Genomic DNA, 21860 nt, shown 5'->3' with positions numbered 1-21860 from the left:
ATCCCCATACCACTAAGAACTCGCCACAATTTGTTATGGTCCACACAGTCAAAGGCTTTAGAATAGTCAATAAAACAGAAATAGATGTTTTTCTGAAACTCCCTGGCTTTTTCCATTATCCAGCAGATATTGGCAATTTGGTCTCTAGTTCCTCTGCCTTTTCTAAAGCCAGCTTGTACATCTGGCAATTCTCGCTCCATGAACTGCTGAAGCCTACCTTGCAGGATCTTGAGCACTACCTTACTGGCATGTGAAATGAGTGCCACTGTTCGATAGTTTGAACATTCTTTAGTGTTTCCCTTTTTTGGTATGGGGATATAAGTTGATTTTTTCCAGTCTGATGGCCATTCTTGTGTTTTCCAAATTTGCTGGCATATAGCATGCATTACCTTGACAGCATCATCTTGCAAGATTTTGAACAGTTCAGCTGGGATGCCGTCGTCTCCTGTTGCCTTGTTATTAGCAATGCTTCTTAAGGCCCACTCAACCTCACTCTTCAGGATGTCTGGCTCTAGCTCACCGACCACACTGTCAAAGCTATCCCCGATATTGTTATCCTTCCTATACAGGTTTTCTGTATATTCTTGCCACCTTTTCTTGATCTCTTCTTCTTCCGTTAGGTCCTTGCCATCTTTGTTTTTGATCATACCCATTTTTGCCTGGAATTTACCTCCAATGTTTCTAATTTTCTGGAAGAGGTCTCTTGTCCTTCCTATTCTATTGTCTTCTTCCACTTCCACGCATTGCTTGTTTAAAAATAATTCCTTATCTCTTCTGGCTAACCTCTGGAATTTTGCATTTAATTGGGCATATCTCCCCCTATCACTGTTGCCTTTTGCTTTCCTTCTTTCTTGGGCTATTTCTAGTGTCTCAGCAGACAGCCATTTTGCCTTCTTGGTTTTCTCTTTCTTTGGGATGTATTTTGTTGCCGCCTCCTGAACAATGCTGCAAACTTCTGTCCAGAGTTCTTCCGGGACCCTATCTACTAAGTCCAGTCCCTTAAATCTATTCTTCACCTCCACTGCATATTCCTTAGGAATATTAGTGAGCTCATATCTAGCTGATCTGTGGGTCTTCCCTAATCTCTTTAGTCTGATCCTAAATTGTGCAAGAAGAAGTTCGTGATCTGAACTACAGTCAGCTCCAGGCCTTGTTTTTACCGACTGTACAGATGTCCGCCACCTTTGGCTGCAAAGGATGTAATCAATCTGATTTCGGTGTTGTCCATCTGGTGAAGTCCATGTATAAAGCCGTCTCTTAGGTTGTTGGAACAGAGTGTTTGTTATGCAGAGTGAATTGTCTTGGCAAAATTCTATCAGCCTGTGTCCTGCTTCGTTTTGTTCTCCCAGGCCATACTTACCTGTAATTCGAGGTGTCATTTGACTGCCCACCTTAGCATTCCAGTCTCCCGTGATGAAAATAACATCTCTTTTAGGCGTGTTGTCCAGTAGGTGCTGCAGATCCTCATAGAACTGCTCTACTTCAGCTTCTTCAGCATTTGTGGTTGGGGCGTATATTTGGATCACTGTGATGTTAGATGGCTTGCCCTGAATTCGAATTGAGATCATTCTGTCGTTTTTTGGGTTGTATCCAAGCACTGCTTTAGCCACTTTACTATTAATTATGAAGGCTACTCCATTTCTTCTGTGGTCCTCTTGTCCGCAGTAGTAGATCTGGTGGTCATTTGATGTGAAGTGGCCCATTCCAGTCCATTTCAGTTCACTGACGCCCAGAATGTCTATCTTTAATCTTGACATCTCACCAATAACCACATCCAATTTGCCCTGGCTCATAGATCTTACATTCCAGGTTCCGATGGTGTGTTGATCCTTAGAACATTGGATTCGCCGTTCACCACCAGCACCGTCGGCCGCTAGCCGTCCTTTCGGCTTTGAGCTAGCTGCGTCATCACGTCTGGGGCTAGTTGAGCTCATCCTCTGTTCCTCCCCAGTAGCATTTTGACCATCTTCCGACCTGGGGGTCTCATCTTCCGATGGTATACCGACATATCTCTGGTTGTACTGATCCATTTAGTTTTCACGGCAAGAATACTGAGGTGGGTTGCCATTACCTTCCCCAGGGATCGCATTTAGTCTGACCTCTCTGTCATGACCTTCCCGTCTTGGGTGGCCCTTCACGGTTTAGCTCATGGCATCATTGAGGTGCTCAAGCTCCAGCACCACGACAAGGTAACGATCCTTTGCTGAAGGGAGAACCCAGGAGCAATGGTTAATTGCACCTGGGTGCTCTAACCTTACACATCAAAGGGAAGGAAGGATAGAGGAGAGACTACAAGCAATGAAGGGGCAAGGGATAAGAAGAGAGCAGATGGCAGCAACCCCATTCACAACTGAGAGACTGAGAGGCCACCATCATGCAAGCTGTCAACGCAGAGGAAGGGGTGGGACAAAGAAAAGGCAGGAAGACAAAAGAGGCAGGTGAGAGGAAGGGGACCCAGTTGTGGCTTTGACAGTCTGAGGTAAAGACCTAATAAAGAACTTTGCATGCCCATCGTGGCTTGTGCTGTGAGTTTCTGAAATTAGGCCTTAAAATAAAAATCTCACAGATAGTTTGCACACTTTGTCAGGCTCCTTTCTTTGATATTGGTATGTAGTCTGACATCTTCCTGTCTGCTGGCCAGTGTGTTTTCTCCAGACTTTTCAGCATACTTTGGTTAGAACCTTTACTGATTCATCTGTTGCTTGCCATATTTTTGTAGATATTCCATCAATTCCTGTGGCCTTCCAACTTGGTAATGATTCAAGTGCTGATCTAACTTCATCTTCCACCATTAGAGGTTCCTATAAATACATAATATCTTCTTTGGTATCTTGGATTTTGACATCTCTGCTGTACAGAATTTCAGTAGACTGCTTCCATCTTTGTTGGATCTTCTTTGAATCAGTTACTATCTGTCCATAGTTGTCTTTTAGCATATCAATTTGAAATCAGAATTTCCCTCTGAAATTCAGAGATCTTTTGGATCTTTTCCTTGTTTTTCCTTGTCTGTTTCCATCTTCAGTGCCTTTACAGATGTTGTAATACTGCTTCTTGTCTCTTCTAAAAGATATCTGGAGTTCTTTCTTAAGTTCTTTCCTGAGATCTTTGTCTTTCTTGGCTTGGCTTGGCTTTTCTTCTCTTCTTTGAAATTTCCACTGTTTTGATATCCAGTTTATTTTCCTCTGTTTCTTGGTCATTGGCAATCTCTTTTCATATCAGTCCTTATCAAGTTATTTGATTTCATTCTATAGTTCCACTGATTGTCTACCAATGAGGTCCAGGATTTAAAAGCAATTCCTGATGTTTTCTTTGAATATGGTGGATATGTGATCAAGATCAAGTAGTGGAAACTAGTTAGCTTTGCTTTACCACTTTAGCTTGATTTGGAATTTGCACATGAGCAATTCATGATCTGTTTCATAGTCAGCCCCTGGTCATGTATTTGCTGTTACAACTGAGCTCTTCCAACTCCTTTGACCAGTAATATAGTTAATTTAATTTCTGTGTATTCCACCTGGTGATGTCCATGTATATAGATGCCATTTTGTTTGTTTTAAGACAATGCTAGCAATGAAGAAATAACTGGATTGGCAAAAACTAGAAAGTCATTATTCTGCTTCATTTCTGTTTCCCAGGCCATACAGTCCAACTACATTTCTCCTCCTTCCTATTTCCAAATTTGGCATTTGAGTCTCCACCACAAGCAGCACTTTTTGCTTCCATTTTCTGTCAATTTCAGATCGAACTTGACCATAAAACGTGTCAAACTCCTCTTCTGCTCCAGTGATTGGAGTATAAACTTGCATAATCTATACCAAATGGTTTACCATTTTCTTCTATTGTCCAATATGAAACAATGCCTTTGCCATTGTCACTAAAGTGATAGCCTGCATCCAGCATCTTGCTATATTGCTGTTGCCCAATATAAGTGCCTGCACACTTTAGCTGAGCAGCTGGAATTACCTTGGGTGACCCTCCTGGGTGTATATATTCCTGGTGTACACTCCTGGAGTTGTTTGCTTATCCCTACCAGGAACATTCCATTCACCCACTCACATAGCAGGACTCAAGGGGGGTTGCTAAATAGGCTGGATATATGTTTTACCCAAGAATAGAGGTGATATAGCCACTGGGGACCATGAGTTGGAGGTTCTTTTTCTGCTCCAGTTTATGGGTATCCCAGAAATGTCTGCTCATGAGAAAATATATGCTGGAGAAGACACAATTTTGTCATCCAAATATGAAAGCAGCTTCAGAAGCCTTTTGTTTAGCTGAAAATTAAAGCACACTGCATTATTTCTGGGCAGCTGTCATGATACCTTGCATTATTTCACAGAGACTTCAAAGAGCTGGTGGGCTGGCTGTTTGTTTATTTACTTGCTTGCTTTTTTAGGTTTATATGCTGCTTCAGTCATGGCAGACTCTAAGTGGCTTCCCTTGTAGGGAAGTTAACCATGTGAAGGTTGATACTGTAAGAACAGAGCAGCTACAGGAAAGCTGCAACTCTCCAGGAACTGCTGCATCACCATTTCCAGCAACTTTAATTCATAAGGCAATGATGATATATGCTGAAAAATGTAATTCAGCATCATGTGGAGAACATTGTAGAATATAGGAAGCTGCCTACATGTGATGGAAGTGGTAGAAAACCAGATCATTTGGAAGAAATGTTCAAGCATAGTGCTTTGCCCACTCTGCTGGATGTTTTCCTTCTCCATATGGACTTTTGAATGTAGAACAACATTCCATAACCTGATGGCCCACTTAAAAACAAAAGAGATAGACCAGTCTGATGGTCTAACACAAGTGTGCGTAGATAGAGTCTCATTTCTTAGGTGACCAACCTCCAGATATCCCATGTGGAAAATCTACCTGGAGAGAATATGGAACTTTTTATGGGTCTGGCTATGGCAACCTTTCCCAATCTCAATCAGGTACCTTCAGAAAGCCCCAGTGTTGTGCTTCCACATGTATTTCCCAGGCATCCCAAGTTGTGCTATAGCGTAGAGTGGCATCTTCTTGTACAGCACAGTAACATTTGTTCCATGATAGAGCAGTCTAAACACCAAGCTGTATCAAGTTTTTTGCTCAAGTTAAAAGGCAGGTATAAATAAAATCAACAGATAAATATGTCCAGTAGAGCATATTACAGCATACTGCTCTCGTACAAAGCTTCATTCTGTTAGCCCCATTAATTTGATCATAAAGTCAAGTATTTTTACACTATTAAGGAGGGCTACTGGGTTTGTTCAGATAGTACATCATAATGTTTTGCTACCATATGACCTCAAAACCACTTTTTGCTTACTATAGAAGATCAGATAATAAAAGGCTAAAGCTCTGTAACAAGAACAATATTACCATCTCATTTTGCATAATGTTTGCATCAGCTCTTAAGTATTTCTGGGGCATTTAAGCATTCAAAGCAACTTAAATGCTGTGTATCTCCTCAGTGGCTGGAGACCTTCCTTTCTTGGATAAAAAAAGAAGGTGAAGTTAAATAACCACCTATTCACAACTAGGATCATGAAATTGGAGTCAATGATGAGCTTGCGAAGGCACAGCTGGAGGCCACAAGCTTGGAAAGTGCAAGGAGAAAGGGACAGAAATAGAGATGGCAGAGAGTAAGAGAGAATGGGTGTGCTGGAGGGAAGACAAAAAGGGGGTGGGGAGAAACAGAAACAGAATTCTGTTTGAAAACGGGCTCTTGCAAACCTCATTAGCTAAACTGACTGTCTGAATTGAGTAGGAATTTCACATACAACAACCAAATGTGGCTCAGAAGCTTCTGTGTATTTGTGGAGGGGGATCACCCAGAATAATCTAATCAAATCTAGTTTGTTAATACAAACTTAACTTTCTCTCCAGTTAAGTTTCCATTATAGATGGATGGTAGCATCCTCACTCCCACATGCTTTAGGTTGAATCCTCACTCCCATATGCTTTAGGTTCCATATCCTTTAGGTCCTCCATTTATCGTGTTTCAATATTATCAATGGACTGGAAAAAACTAGCAGCAGAACAGTTACAAGATCGCATTAATTCACACTTGTACTCTCAAAGGATTAGTGGGACCTTCAAGAATGCTATGAATCTTTCTCACGTCTCTCTACCTCAAACTCTTAGAATCCCAAAACTTTAAGGTAACCTCCTGAATTTAATTTCAGCTTTTATTTTATTTTCACCCAACCTGGCAAATATTTTATTCTCACCCAAACAGGGAAAATGTGGATTTACAAGAGAAATATTGTTGCCATCATAGAATTCTCTCATTTTAGAATGAAAAGCAAGACCTGGCTATGGAAGAAATCAGTTCCTTTAATTAAGTGCCACTGAAGTGGGTATGACCCATCATCACTGTATGGACACATGCCTGTGCTCTCAATCTGCCCTTGGCAACATCCATAGTTCTTCAAAGGACACATCAGTAAGCCCTCTGATCCTATCCATCCATTTAGCCATTGTCTTTCTCTTCTACACTTCTCTTAACCTTGCCAACCCTATTTTTTCCTAGCCCACTCACATCTTACCTAAAGTGTGAGTTTCTGCTTGCTCATCTTTGTCTGGAGGCAGCAGTCATCTAGAACTAATTGTACTAGCAGTCCATGGTACCCTAAACATGATCAATTCTATAATTATGAAGTATCAATAATGTCTCTGTCATTCTTTCCTAAAGCCCAAGTTTCACAGTCATACCACATTACTGGGAGACCCAATAATTATTTTTGTTGTCATACAAATATCCTTATCCTTCATAATCTCGCCAATATTTATCATTGGGTTTATCTCCTCCTTACTTCTCCAGCACATTCTCCATCTTTATCTTTCTGTATTATCATTTTGCTGGTACGGTTGAAAGTCAAATAGTGAAGCTAACGTTAATCTACAATGGTGGTGAAGGCAGATGGGGCTTTGCAGGTATGAGGGAAGCCAACCTATCTAGAGAAAGACCTCCAAAAATCAAACCCAGAAAATAGCAAGCAAACTACTTCTCTGCTATTCTTTTTTCCTCACTTCCTATGAGTGGCAGCTATGGAAATGTCAGGCCCTCAGGCAAGCTGAGGTCTATGCTGGAGAGCATCTGGCTAGGATGGAGGAGAGAAGAACAAGAGCTGCCTAGTGCCACAAAGTCTCCCTTCTGGTTTTCCATGTATGATCCCATGTGAGCTTCCAGATGTCCACAGTGTCAATCCTCTGACTGAACAATGAGATTGCCAGATTGCATAATGGATAACATTTAGAAGGAAAAGGGAAGAAGGAGAGAAAACTCTTTAATTAAGACATGATCAAAACAGTGATTCACAGGTTAACACAATGACCCATGCAATCTGCTCAGGATGCATGGATCAGTATAAATCCAGTCAATGTCATGCTAGATCTACTTAGAGATTATTCTATTCTGTCTAATTCCTTGGTTAATAATTTAAATAAAAACTGGACAGAAAATCTATGGTTGTTACCTTATAGAATATGGACATAACTTTCTTTCTTGTAAGACTACTGTCATAAAGTTTTTCCCACTGTCTCTGTCTTTAAATGATACCAAACAGATATCTGTTGTTTGGACTAGCATTTAATGGGGAAGTGTTTTCATTGTCTTAAGCTGGAATGTTACATTATTGTTTGTGTGTCCACACATACAGTTTCAGAGGAAGAATAATAACCAACAATAGCCAACTAATATCAGATTATAAAGGGTTTTGGCTTTGACTGTTACTTATTTAGTTATTTAATCGTTTTATATATACATCACCCTCCACCCACAGGATTCTAGGGTGGTGCATCATTATTAAATTTACAGCCGTTCCTACAATAAAACACCAATTTTATAAAAATGAAAAGGATAAAACAACAAGCCATTAGCCACTGAAAACAATAACATGACCTTTAAAAAATGAACCAACATGCTTGGACAAATAAAATTGTTTCAAGAGAGCAGTTGGACAGAATGTGCTGTACGTAAGTTTGTCTTTGATCCCCATCAGAGTTACTTGTGAAAGCTGCATATTCAGCAAAGGTGCTACCTTCCTGTGTACAAAGGAGAGGTACAACTCACTGGTCAATGTGTTTCTGTTTAAAAGACAACCAAACCAAAAAACTGTTCACCCTGATATTTCAAGGAGCGCACATTACAGCAACTTGCTCAACTGAAGTCTCCACTTACTTGGAGGAAAACACTTGGAGAATACAATAGTCCAGGGCACCTCTAACTTTGCCATACCAAAACTGCCTAAAATGATAAAAGAATTTGGGCAAACCCCCTCCCCTTCCTGAATAAAACTAATGATTCCATTGGGTTAGGTTTGGGCAAGACATAAATACACCACTTATTAAAACATAAAATAACTTTCATCATATTCTCTTGGCTAAGGCTTACTTTGATCAGTGCTATCAATGGCTTGATTATCTTTAAGTTCTCTCTTTAATTTATCTCTCACCATCTCTTTTCCCCCCTATCTGGAAAGGCTAGATATTTAAATTAATGGATAAAATTACTTTCTACAGATATTCAAAAGACTGCCGCTACACTACCACACAGTGCTCTTGTGACTGGCAGATGGTTTTGACAGATGGCTAGACCCACGGATTTAGTCATCCCTGGAAACAGACTTGAAGCTTTCTTACCCACGTTGCTTGCACAAACCCAATCAACTGAACTCCCCCTCCCCAGTTTGCTCACAACCCCCTGGGGTTGGCAACCCGCACTTGGAGAACTGCAGTAATCCAAACTGTATTTAAGAACAGTAGAGAAAATATGTTCAGATGAGCCCCCATGAAGGTTAGTGCGTCATGAACAAGCTTCCTGCAGAGAACAACTATGTGTATCTATTGGTTGGGTGGGAGGCATTTTCCTCTCTTGCAATGCCTGCCTGTACTTTTTTTTTAACCGTTTGACTTTTGCAAAAAATAAAAAAAAAACATGTTTTATGTGAAGTGTGTTAACCTGCTGTCATTTGAACCTCATGTCTGATTTTTGTTAATACAAAACTACGTAATTCATCCCTTCATAATCCGGCTTCTGCTTTATGGCAGGAACTCCCCTGTTTTCAATCCCATTTACAGCTACAGCTGATTCTTGTAACATCCTAGAATGTAAATGGCCAACAGGGAGCCTCTGTCTGGACCCCGTGACTTCATTTGGCTCATAAAGCTCCTCCTTACCAAAGTGTTGTTTAAGGATATCATAAATGCATAAGAATTTCATAAGATGCCTATATGTTAACTCATAGCATCATTGCAAAGGCATTGTGGGAGAAAGCAAAGTTGGCAGCCCTGCAGACCAATCCTGTAGACTGCTTATGACTGTTTTTTGCAGCAGAGGACCAACTAAGTTTAATGGAAAACATTCATCAGCAGAGGTAATAAAAGAGGGGAAAATGAAGTGGCTATCTGGTGTTTTGCAGCCCAGACATAGTAGCCTTATTTTTGGTTGCCTGGGGCAAGTGGGACCACAAACCAGTAAATCTCCTGCTTCACTAGTTCTCTTTTTTTTCCCCCTACTGCTATGCTGAAAGCTTCACCTGCATATTTTCCTATGAGTTCTCAATCTATCTAGTGAAAGAAAATTTGCATTCTCATTTGTTTTGAAAGGAGAAAGATTTGGGGTGAAATTTGCATGAGAGGAGCGTGGTATCCTTGCACTGTACCCAAAAGCTTTGTTATTCGTTACACCCACGTCTTTACTTAGCTGAACAATCCTCTCCAGTGATCTGCAGACTCTAACTTCCCATGCTACCATTCAGTCCAAAGGGGAGACATCAGGAGAGGACACTTCCCATCATTCCTTTTTCAACACTACCAGCAGAAGCATCTACCCAAAAACAAACACCACCAAGATAAATTCTAAAGAAACATTCAAGTAACCTGAGAATAAAGTAGAAAAACAGAGCTGATTTCACCAAAAGGAACACTTTAGAGGAATCTCAAGGCAGATTTCAGCACAGGATAAATCACCTCTTTCCCCTTTCTTCTTTTTTAATTGGACACTTTGAAGAAAATATATAAACAAGTACAAAAGAGAACAAGAAAAAAAAAAGAATATAATACAGATAAATGAATCAGGGATTTTAAGATGTCATGAAGGTTATAGCTTTCTAAAATATCATTAATTAGTTGTCGTTACTTAAATATATTATATCTGTCATATTATGATTCTGTCATAACAGAATCTTGAAAGCCTAACAGACTTTTGCCTTCCCTCCCTCTTATACCAAAGAGAGTTACTTTAAGTTTCTTTCTCACGCTTTTTTGTTTTCCTGGATTGAGAGCATGTTTTGCTAATGGTCTGAGCTCATGTTCTGCAAACAGCCTCTACATACTGTGCCATGCTCCTCTACTGTACAGTTTTACAGCATTGCCACAAATACGAAAAAGATGATCCCACCTGGTCACTACATTTCCAGCCATTTTTTAAAAAAATGAAATCTCCAATTTAAACAATCAAAAATTTGTGTAATATACCAGCAATAAAACATCTTATACCAATTTTCTCTTGGTATAATGTTCTTCTATTGAAACTCTCATTGTTGTATCTCTATTACTTCTGCATTCACATTCTGCATCCATTTAATCATACAGTCTTTGTTAAACCCACAAGGTAGCCCAGAAGCACAACCAGGAGTACTAGTACTATCTTTTTTGTAAGGTTACATTAACAGCATCTTGCAAAACTGAAATCCCCTCTTTTCCTTTTACTCTCCAGAACGCTAGGGAGGGTCCCTTCTGAAACTTTTCCCACCCCACTCCCTTCTGTGGGCTGAGACATCTTTTACATGTCAGTTGCCCTATCTGCAGCTCTCCCTCCTGTCTCCCAAGGTCATCCCCACACCCCATTACAGTCTTTGACCTGTTTTAATTCTGAGTGACATTTCACCAGCAGTCTATAAATATGGCCCAGCAAATGGTCTGAGTTATGTATTATAAGATTTTTAAATTCAGTCAAATCTCTCAGTATCCCACCTTATTTCTGCAATTCTTTTGAGACTATGATATGTATTTGAAGATACTGATACCAATCAGATAAACTGGACCATTGTGGAGTAACAGTTTCAAAGGATTTTTCTTGTATTATTAATAATTGTAGTCCTGTAATCTGAATTAATTGTTAGGAGTTAAATGATCAAATTTCTTGGTACCTTCCTCTTCATAAAAATAAACATTTTATAATAATATGAGAGGGGAGAGATCTAGACTGAGTCTTTATCTCAGATATTCAATACATTACTTATTATTTTACAGTTGTGTATAGATTGTTTCTGTTTGTGCAAAACTAAGGATATTATGCAAACTTAAAGTCCTGCCCCTTCCATAGCTAAATCATTTGTTTCTGCCCAGCAGTGGGAGATGTGGTTTGGTGCACCATCTGGGAAGTGTAACCACTTGTCAACAAGGAACTAGGGGAAAAAAGTTGTGACAGACTGCAAAAGCTGGAGTTGTCATGTGCTGAAATTCAATGCTCTGATATTTCCTTTCAATTACTCCCTTCATTTTATTTAATATTGCTAGGAGGGAAACCAAGGCCTTAAGGAAGAGAAAACAAGGTGGATAGGAACAGTGACCTGAAAGATCAACCAGTTATAGGCAGGTGGACAATGCTATGAAGAAAATGCAAACCATCAGATAGGTTCAATGGAGCTCTGATCCTCATAAAGACCAGTGGCTTAAGGGAAACAACAGAGAAGAGCTTATGCCTTCATAATAATACTGAAAGGTCCTCAGATGCCTCTGATTGGCCACTTTGGACTGGAAATGGCTTAAATATGATTAAGCAAGGATATTTTCTGTCTTTCTGGACAGAGGCAGAACAAGGAAAGGTACAAAGGCAACTGAGGTTTAAATTGGTAGTGAAATGAATAATTATTCATCGACACAAGGGGGATCACATATGGAAGATATGGAAGATAAAGATGTTATCCTATAGTCCATTGATTAGGTAGTGCAATTGGCAGGGTTTTTTTTTTTTTAAGTTCTCTGTGGAGGAATAAGTATAAGTATAATAAGTATAATAATAAGTATAATATAACCGCCCAGAGTCCTTCTTTTGGGGGAGAGGGGCAGTGACTAAATTTGAGTAATAAATAAATACATAAAAATATTTTTTGTTTTAAAAAATTATTCTAAGCCACTCTATCTATGTTGTGAACTAGAGGGATTACAACAAATTTAAGTATCTGACTACTTTCAAAACAGTAACAAACTGTCCAGATTTTTTCTAACTAGGCATCTAAAAGTATTCCTGGCAAAAGGATGTATCTGCAAACACATGAATTATATAAGCTGAACACTGATGTAGGGTAGATCTGAGGCAATGATTTTTAACTGCCCCCCCCCACATTTTGGGCAGTGGAGTGTCAAAAACACCCCCAAATTTTCAGTGATCCTCAAGAAAACAATTCTGTTCCTTTACATGGATTTTTTTCTCAAGGGTCCCCAGTAGACTTTAATGAATCCTCACCTCAGCCAGATTCCCATCATTACTCTCCCTCACTGGCTGGTCACTCATGTGATTTACACAGGGAGAAGGAAGACAGAGCAGCTAGGAGGAAGCAGCAATACCCAAGTCTGAATATACCGACCAACATTTTTACCCCCCCAGGGAGTACCTTCACTGAAAATCTCAACCAAGTGATATTTGAAATGGTAATCATTCTGCCCAGCTAAATGTCTTTTTTAAATGGTTCCCTTGGGCATCAGACTCCTAGGCTGAAAGAGCTGAAACTTCAGATTCTTTGTAAAGCTTTAGAGTCCCCGGTCTGCCCATTACTCATCCACCTTCCAGCTTGATCTTACTTTGTCAATAACATCCACCAAGAAGCTACCAGACAAATAAACATATTGTACCTTGGCCTCTCTCGCACTTCCCTTTTTAATGAGTCAATAACTCAGAGGCCCAGCTGTTACCCACAGATCTGAGGTGCAAAGGAGAGGCTATAATCCGGAAAAAATCTGCCTTGTATCTCCCCATGCATTATGCATGGATGAGCAGAACTGTTTCAGAGTGTGGGGCAAGGCTGTACCTTCTGCCTCCCTCCCCAACATTCTCTTAAACCCCAAGCTGATAGAGAAACTTCACACCAGCCTCCTAAAGTGTGGTAATGAGGAACCGCCCATTGACACTGCAATCAAAGTAGCTTTGATTATTAGATACTTACATCTGCCATCTGCCCAAAGTAGCTGTGATTATTAGATACCTCCATGCACCATCTGCCCAGCAGGAAAAGTGCCATGTAATGCTCTCAGTTGCCATAATGCCCTTTCGCTTTTCCTTTCGCTGCTTTGTCATTTCACCCTGCTTTTCCATATTTCAACTCTCTGTCTCAAGCAACTGAAAACTTTTCCAAAAAGTAACTGTGGGACGTGAGGGGGTGGGGTGGAGGAGGAACCAATCTACTTACATGTAATGTAAGTGAGGATTCTTATCAAATGCTCGCAGCTGGATGCTCCGGAGCCCTGAGTTCGTGATTGTCCTGCAAAGAGATGTAAATGACAGTAAAAGCAACCAATAAAGAAAGCATCAGTGAAAGTCAGGCATTCAGATATCTCACATAACATTGAATCAGAAGAGATAATTGGAACACTGTACTGCCAGCCTGAATCTAGAGACCTTTAAAATATCCCCCTTCATTGGGGAGTGAATCTGTCAAGACCATTTTTTTCTCAGTACCTTCTTTGGGTGGGAGGAAGCAGAAATGTCAACTACAATTCATTGAACTTGAGTTTCTTTTTTGAATGACTTTTCCACTAAAATTCATAAGCATTTAGTGCACATTTCTGCAAACATGCCTACTGTTGGTGTTTTGTTTTGTTTTATTTGTTTTTGTTTTTGTTTTTTTGGCAATTCTGCCTAAGATACTCAGTTTTTTTTAGTCATTTTCCTTAATGTAATATGCTTTCATGAATGTATATATTTACAAAACAATTCTACCACTTTCACACTATACATACATACATACATACATACATATATATGTGGAGTCCTTGGTGCTCTCTGAGCCTTGTTGTTTCCTTGCAGACGTTTCATTGCCAGACTGGGCAATGAAATCTCTGCAAGAAAACAACAAGGCTCAGAGAGCACCAGGGACTCCACAGGTCAACCCTGAGCTACAAATATTCACTTCAATTGATATATGTATATGTATATGAGGAGGAGGAGGAGGAGGAGGAGGAGGGTAAGATGAAGCAGAAGGCTGCCCCATGATTAATTTAGCCTCAGTATGTATCATTTTCCACAATTCCAAATGTGGGGGGTAAAATATCTAACTTCGCATAGCTGTTTAAAGATTTCTAAGACAAAATGAAACACTTAATCTGCCTAAGGTATTAGTTCAATGCTTTCTGTCAGCCTTAGTCTCAAGCAAATGAAGCATATACCAAAGTCAGATCATTAGTTCATTAACCCTCAGAGTGGTCTACACCTTGAGTTGCTAACCTGGGACATTCCAGATGTTGCTCAATTGTGACTCCCAGCATCCCTTGCCATTTGCCCTACAGCATCCCTTGCCATTTGCCATTTGCCCTTGTATGGATTCTAGGAGTTTCTAGAACAGTGGCATTTGCCATTCCATCAAGTGACTATCTCTAGTCTACACCAGATAGCAGACTAGCCATCTGTGCCATAACAGGAGCTGTTAAGGATTAAACCCAGGGAAAAGATGGGTGTGAAAATGGAAACAACACTGATTCTCTAAATTAAATCAGGTTTCTGAACTGAATGCAGCAAGTTGATTTGAACTGTTGACTCAAGCCAAAGACATCTAAATCCATTTGAACCATTTGGAATCTTTTTCCCTTAATCAGTTTGGAAGTCAGAATCAAATTGAATCAACAGGATGATTCACACTGGAGTCCAAATTGAACAAATTTTCTGAATCAGTTTGGAGGTCTGAATCAGGTTACAGATCTAAATGAAATCCATGATTCAGACTGTTTTTTTACCTGACTTGCATGTCTCTAGCAGGACTTCTCTAGGCAAAGGAAACACTCTGCCATTGAGCAACAGCCAGTTCCCAAGCAGCCACACATTGCATGCAGTGACTGAACATCTTGATGGAAAATGAATAGCATTCCGTGCCCAGCATTCAAGCGCTACACTCCATCTCTCCATCAGTTTCTTAAAGCTTATAGTAACTCATAACTTGATTTATAAATGAAAATACATACATTACTTTATATACAGTATTTATGTATTTTACTCTGCAAGCCTAAAATCCTTGAAGACTAATTTCAACAGGGGCAGTAATAAGAAAAAAAAAAATACAGTATGTTCCCTTCTTTTCTTTTCTTTTTTTTTAAAGTACATGCTTATTTAAATGTTGCTGTTTCATTTTTCCACTGGATTTCTGCTTCATCTTTCTGTCAATGAACAGGGAACTTGATCTGTCCGCTCTCTTTATAATTCTTCAATGTGGACAATAATAATGATAATTAAAAAAAAGGAAAAGTAACCAGAGCAGCAACAATCAAATTAAAAAGTCACAAATCAAATAAGATTGACACAGTTATTAGCTTTAGCAGGTAAAAAACATCCAGCTAAAAGTCCAAATTTAAACATTGGGTTTTGCACCACGCTCACCTTTTTCAATGGTCTTGTGCCCTATCAAGCAAGTCCATTCTCCTAGTTGCCATTTTCAAGTAAAACTGTCTGCCAGAATGCCTAATAAGCCATAATGTGCTCCTGGTTGTTCCTGACACGATGGATATACTTTGTAAGAGGATTGGATAATAAGTTTTATCTTCTCCTCCTGTAAGGGAATACGTCTGTACCTTTTTCCTGTGATTTTGTTTTAAAAATCCTTTGCTAGCAGAAATGCACACACAAACACAATTCCAACACTAAATTTAGACAAATTTTGAAGAAGCAATTTAAGATGCTTACATGAGTAATTTCTACAGAGAACATTTGGTTCTCAGAGCTAAGTTTCACAACAACTTAGCAAAATTGCCTTTGTGCTGACTTGTGATCAGATGCAACTGAGTTACTCTAGGTTTTGTTTCCTTGACAGAAGGCATTTTACAGCTTTAAATACCTGAGAAGCATTTAGAATGGAAGCTCTCAGGGTAGGGATTTGAAATTGCTAAACCAGAAATTCACAACAGGATGAGCCTCAGCAGCCTGCTCAGTATGGACCATGTATTCCCCACCTATGTTTTAGGGTGATTTATAAAGTTCCATGTGCATTATAGGGCAGGTGATTTGAAGCTAGTTTGGCAGGCCAATGGTCCACTGTAAAACAACAAAGCAAGCTGGTTTGCAAGAAGAGCAGCCCAAGCACTGAAGCCTATAACCAAAGCTACAAGTTCTCCACAGAATGAGTTATCAGAATTACCAGCTACATGAAATGGACTGGGATCCTATGGATGTCTTTGGTCACCTAATCCCAGCTTCAGTTAGGCCCGGTAACCTGTAGGTTTCATCTTTGGAGAGCCGCTATGGATCTGCAGTTCCAGAACCAAATATGATGGCTCTCCTATTAATGTTGGGTTGTTTGGTGTGAGAAGATGCCACCTCAGCAAAGGCTCAGCTCTTTCTTCATGAAGCCCATGGTGCCATTTTATTTCAGAAAATGGCAGAAGGAGACCAAAGGGTGAATGCACATTTTGCAATTCAGAGAACCCCCCCCCCCAAACTCCAAGTTTATCCCTGCAGATGGAACCACAAACTCAGAAGAGAACATTTGGTCTTACCCGTTAGTTGGTAAAAATATTCATACCAGAAACATACTTTACCTATGATTTCTGAAGATAGTGTAGAGGAACTGACCTGGTTTGCTTGTTCTCTCAAACTGAGACAAAGATACTCATCAAACAATACACAATACTCACAGTCTCTGGAGTCCTGTATACAGCTCCATGTCTACAGCATGCAAAGTCTGCAAATTCCTCCAATGCTCTATGTATCTATAGGGAGAGAATGGGGTGGGGAGGAAAGAAGATGACTTTAGCACAGAAATACAATGCATTAGCTTTCGGAGAAACAATTGACCATGTGGTGGAGCCAGTGATGGAAAAAGCATGAACAACCGCTATAGTTGGTGGCTTTTGTTATGATCCCAACCGGCTCTGCATTAACTTTATGATGCCTGGATCTGGCAAGCTGAGAAGGATTCACCAACACAGCAAGCAAACCTTGATAGAAGAGTAATGATAGAAGAAAGAATTCCCAAGAAGGAAAGTTACCCAAACTATTACTTTTATTGATCATGCTAAATAGATGCCATTTTAAACCATTCAACATTGCTTTGCACATAAGCTAAGTACAGGTAGGATTCAATGCGTAGTTTATTAATTGGTTAGAGTAACAGAGCAAAACTTAGTGGAAGTGCCTTTGATTCACTGCTATATTCAGCAGATGTATTGTTTCGGTTACCTCCTGCAGTATCTTTAAGAGGCAGAGAGAGGAGAGAGGATGCCTCTTCCACGTGAAGGCCTCCTATCTGAAGTAGATAACCATCTAAAAACAAGAATATTTTTGTTTCTTCAAAAATACTGTTTCCTTCCCTATGCATAGTTCTTTTTAAAAACCAAAGGCTCTTCTTTCTTTCCTTATTTATGCTTAACAAATTCAGTAAACTAAAACCTGGCTAGTAAATCAATTTAGTTGTTATTAATTAATCAAGAGTCCTTATTGCCCAAGCTAACCTACTGACAGAAAAAAGACAAAAAAGTGTCCTTAGAAGATGGTAATTTTACTTTACAGTATTTTTTTTTTTTTTGTATTCTACCCCAGTCAGAATCCTAGTTATTGTAGTGGTATACAAAAAGTATAATACAAAATAAATACGTTTATTTTTTAGCCTCCTTCCCTTCTCCAGTTTACAACAGAAAACTTATTTTCCTCTTTCTTCCTATTCAGCTAACCTTCACAGCTCCCAAATCAACTGAGGTATGCTTGATTGATGGAAAATATTGATTGAGGTATTGATTGATGGAAAATATTTTGGCTTTTGTAATTTTGTGTCCTTTGGAGAAAGTAGATGAATATCTTGGAAAACAAAACTTACTGAGGATTACAAAAGAACAAAGACAAATTATGAATGGACCTAGAACAATAAGGGAAGTTTCAGAAGCTAACAAAAAGAGTAAACCAGGAAAGGTGCCTGGGCCAGATGGATTATCGAGCTTGTATTATAAGTGCTTTAAGGACAAACTTTTAGAACCCTTACAAAACGTGATGAATTCTATTTTACAGGGAGAAAAGATGCCAGAGACTTGGAAAGAGGATACTACCTAAGGATGTATAGAATTCATCATGTTTTTATATATGACAACTGCAGCAAGATTATTATATCCAAAAAAGTGGAAAGATTCAACACTACCCACAATGAATAGCTGGTAAAGATGGTGGATCTTGTAGAGGTGGCTAAATTGACTTTCCATGAAACAGAAAAAAATGAACTTTTGATTTGTGGCTTTGATGATTAGAAAATATTGGATAATAGAAAAAAGAGTGTGTGTGTGTTTTTTTAATAACAATAGAGTGAGAGATAATTTTGTAATCATACCTATTTGCTGCAAAGGAAATTGGAAGCTTCTTTTTATTTCTTTTTATCTTTTTTTTTGTAATTTTGTATCTTTCTTTTTTCCTTTCTTTCTTTACTTTGTATTAGTTTTTATTTTCTTTTTAAAACTTTTAATAAAATTTATACAGGAAAAAAATAGAAATTATTTTGGCTTTTTTTTTTTTTTAGCAAAAGCCCTCCCATATTGTTCATATTCATTCTTAGGAAAAGGGAAACCTAAGCTAGCTTTTCAACTCCTTAATTCACCCATCCTGCTTTTAATATCTTTGATTTCCTCTACAGATATCCCAATAAATGTCATGTTTCCTAATTTCTAAAACTGTGAAGGGACATTTTGTCATGCATGGTAGACTTAGGAAAAAGCATACTGGACAAAATACATATGGTGATGCAGAGAGTTTTAAAAATTAACATTCAGATGAAACCAGAACTTTTCTTATTAGGACTTAATGGACACTTACTAGAAAAGGCTCATTGACGATTGGTTTTATATATGGTAACCACAGCAAGGCTATTATATGCACAAAGACGGAAGACTACAGAAATAGCAATAATGGAGGAATAGATTGTGAAGGTGGCTGAGTCTGCAGAAATGGCTAAACTGACTTGTTTGATTAAGGAGAGAGCTACAACTACTTTTATGAAAGACTGGGAACATTTATGGACTTCTTGTTGAAAATGGATGAAAAAGAACTGCTGATTTCAGGATTTATTAAAAAGATTTGTTTATTGGGAAGAAGGGAACTATGATATGCAATATGGGAGGGGGGAGATAGTAAGTACTCTGTTAGTAACTGCTGCAAAGAAGATTCGAAGTCGCTTCTTTAGATAACTTTGTTTTTCTTGCTTTTTTGTTATTCTTCACTTTTTCTTTTACCCTTTTATAATCTTTCTTTTTCTATTTCTTCTTCTATGTTTCTGTAGTTTTTTTTTTAATCCTTGTAAAACCTTCTTTTAATTAAAAAAAGGTGCTGCCCAGAAGAAAATGAAGACAGACTCTACTCAGATCAGCACTGTACCTTCCAAGGAGCTGAACAGCCAATCAGGACTGCTATATGATAGCTTGGGGCCTATTTGAATCTGGGACTGGTTGTTTTGGAAGCTCTGCATTTCAGTGGGCACACTACTTCAGTGGCATTGGCTTTCTGGGGTACTTAAATTATGGTTGTTCTTTTTTATTGAATACATTTAAGGTATTTGTACCATGTTTTTTTAAAAATATTGCCCAAGGCAGTTTCCAATTAAAGGCACACAGTATAAAAATACAGACCTGCCACAACAAATTAATGTAAAACAAAGTCACAATAGACTAGAATAACAGGAGGAGCAAACTAAAATGAAAAACTCTAACACTAAACCCAGTAAATAATGTCTTGGATAATTTAGACATACAATTTCAGCATAGCAGTAAAATATCTAGCATTAGTCTTCACAATCAGGAAACATTTCAAATGCCTTGACTAGAGCCTCACATGGCACAGAGTGGTAGACGGCAGTATTGCAACCAAAACTCTCCCCACAACCTGAGTTCGATCCCAGCGGAAGCTGGATTCTCGGGTAGCCGGCTCAGGTCGACTCAACCTTACATCCTTCTGAGGTCAGGAAAATGAGCACCCAGCTTGCTGGGGAAGGTGACGACTGGGGAAGGCAATGGCAAACCACCCCGCTCTATAGTCTGCCAGGAAAATGTCATGAAAGCAGCGTCCCCCCAAAGGGTCAGACATGACTCGGTGCTTGCACAGGGGACCTTTCACCTTTCACTTGACTAGGCACCTAAAACTTTCTTAGGCAAAAATCTCAGAGAAGAGGGTGCCTTTGAGACCCTAGAAAAGCCCCGTCTTCTATTGCTGTCTAACCTGCAGGCCTTTTTTCTTTCTTTTTCTTATTTTCTTTTCCCTTTCACCTTCTCCAGAGAAGCCTCCCTTCAAGATTCTGCTGCTGCTAAAAATCAGTGCCAAATCACTGGTTTACCATGACATGACTTCTTTGCTTACTTCTTTAAATGAAGACCTTTTAAAGTAAGTGTGTGAAATTTTCAGACAGCTCCACCTGCCAAACAGAACACTCCTCCAATGAAGCCAGAAGGAACCTATTCCTGTTCCTCAGGTGGCATCATTTTCAGACCTTACAACTCTCATAGGCCAAATAAAAAGGCTGAGAACAAGGGTTATCTCTTGTCACAAAGAAGGCTATTTTCTTTTGCTCTGAAAGGTAGGGTACTCAGAAAAGTGCCCCACAAGTTGTGTTATCTCCTAGACAGGTCCATAGTCCATGAAATCAGCAATTCTTTGTAGCAGCTTCCCTCAACCAGAGAATTTCTTCCTGAACCTAAGAATGTGGGGGGTTGAAAGTACAAGTGCATGGAAGGCATAAAGTTGTAGAAAGCTATTTGTGATGCAGTTGGGTTAAAGCATGATAGCCACAAGAAATATTTTCAGCTCTAAAAGTATACATAAGCCTTAGGATCCATTTCCAGAGTCCTTAGTCAGATGAGTTTAAGGACATGATACTATTCACCAAAAAATGTCATTTGTCAGAGAGATGATGGCTGAACAACCTTTAGGGATGGTAACCTTTGATGGCTTCATGCCCCAAGGATCTGCCAACTCCCTTTGGAATACAACCAAGTTTGTGTTCTTGATTACACTGTCATTTTGTCTTTTCTAAATCATGCATCAATCAGGTTCAGTGTTCATGTGCAAATTTTGTGCTGTGAGAGAGATAGATTGCATTCTTTCTGATCTAGGCTCTCTATCCCCTACGGCTTCATAAGTCTCAGTCACCTCTCCCTCCCTCCATCTCACTCACTTTAGTTTTTTTTTTTTTTTTAAATGATGGCTTTGTGGGTTTGGAGAATTGTCAGACAGCTTGGTTAGTGTTCTAACTGAAGCCTCATTTGTGTTAACTGAAACATTCATGTTCTAGGTCAAGACTGTTTGAATAATTATTTCCCAAATCCATGTCACTGTTGTGTGTACTCACTAATTACTGTACTCTGCCCTCCATTTCTTAGTGATTTTTTTACAAAACTAATGGTTAAGAAAATCTGGATTTTGGGCTTCCAGTGAGAATGGTGGACTGAACAGCTGTCCGCGCAGGTTCAGTGGGTGGAGCTGACAATGCAGTAACAGACAGGTTTTCCTGAAGCCCAGAAATGTTTTCCAGGTCAAGGAGAATAACTGAAATCATCCCATCTCCTCCAGATGGCTGTTTTCAGCCAGATTGCAAAGTGTTTTGCGCTCAACTGGTAAGAGCAGCCAGGAGGCAGGGATTTCATCACTTTCCAAGCCACGTGTAGCCTTAAAGGAACACTAAGACTGGCCACCCCATCTCTAAATCACC

General features: G+C 39.3%; 1 protein-coding gene across 3 annotated transcripts in view; it reads right to left on the bottom strand.

Annotated features, from left to right (window-relative positions):
• Positions 1 to 21860, bottom strand: part of NTRK3 (neurotrophic receptor tyrosine kinase 3) — a 383693-nt gene that overhangs the window by 267857 nt on the left and 93976 nt on the right. For all 3 annotated transcript variants that reach the window (XM_063314185.1, XM_063314186.1, XM_063314183.1), the window contains exons 2-3: positions 16822 to 16896; positions 13395 to 13466 (exon numbers count right to left, since the gene is read on the bottom strand). In XM_063314185.1, the coding sequence (XP_063170255.1) occupies positions 13395 to 13466; positions 16822 to 16896 (147 nt within the window). The remainder of the gene's footprint in view (positions 1 to 13394; positions 13467 to 16821; positions 16897 to 21860) is intronic.

This window comes from Candoia aspera, chromosome 13, assembly GCF_035149785.1.
Source record: "Candoia aspera isolate rCanAsp1 chromosome 13, rCanAsp1.hap2, whole genome shotgun sequence".
NCBI lineage: Eukaryota > Metazoa > Chordata > Lepidosauria > Squamata > Boidae > Candoia > Candoia aspera.
This window is presented reverse-complemented; position numbering and strand designations above follow the sequence as displayed.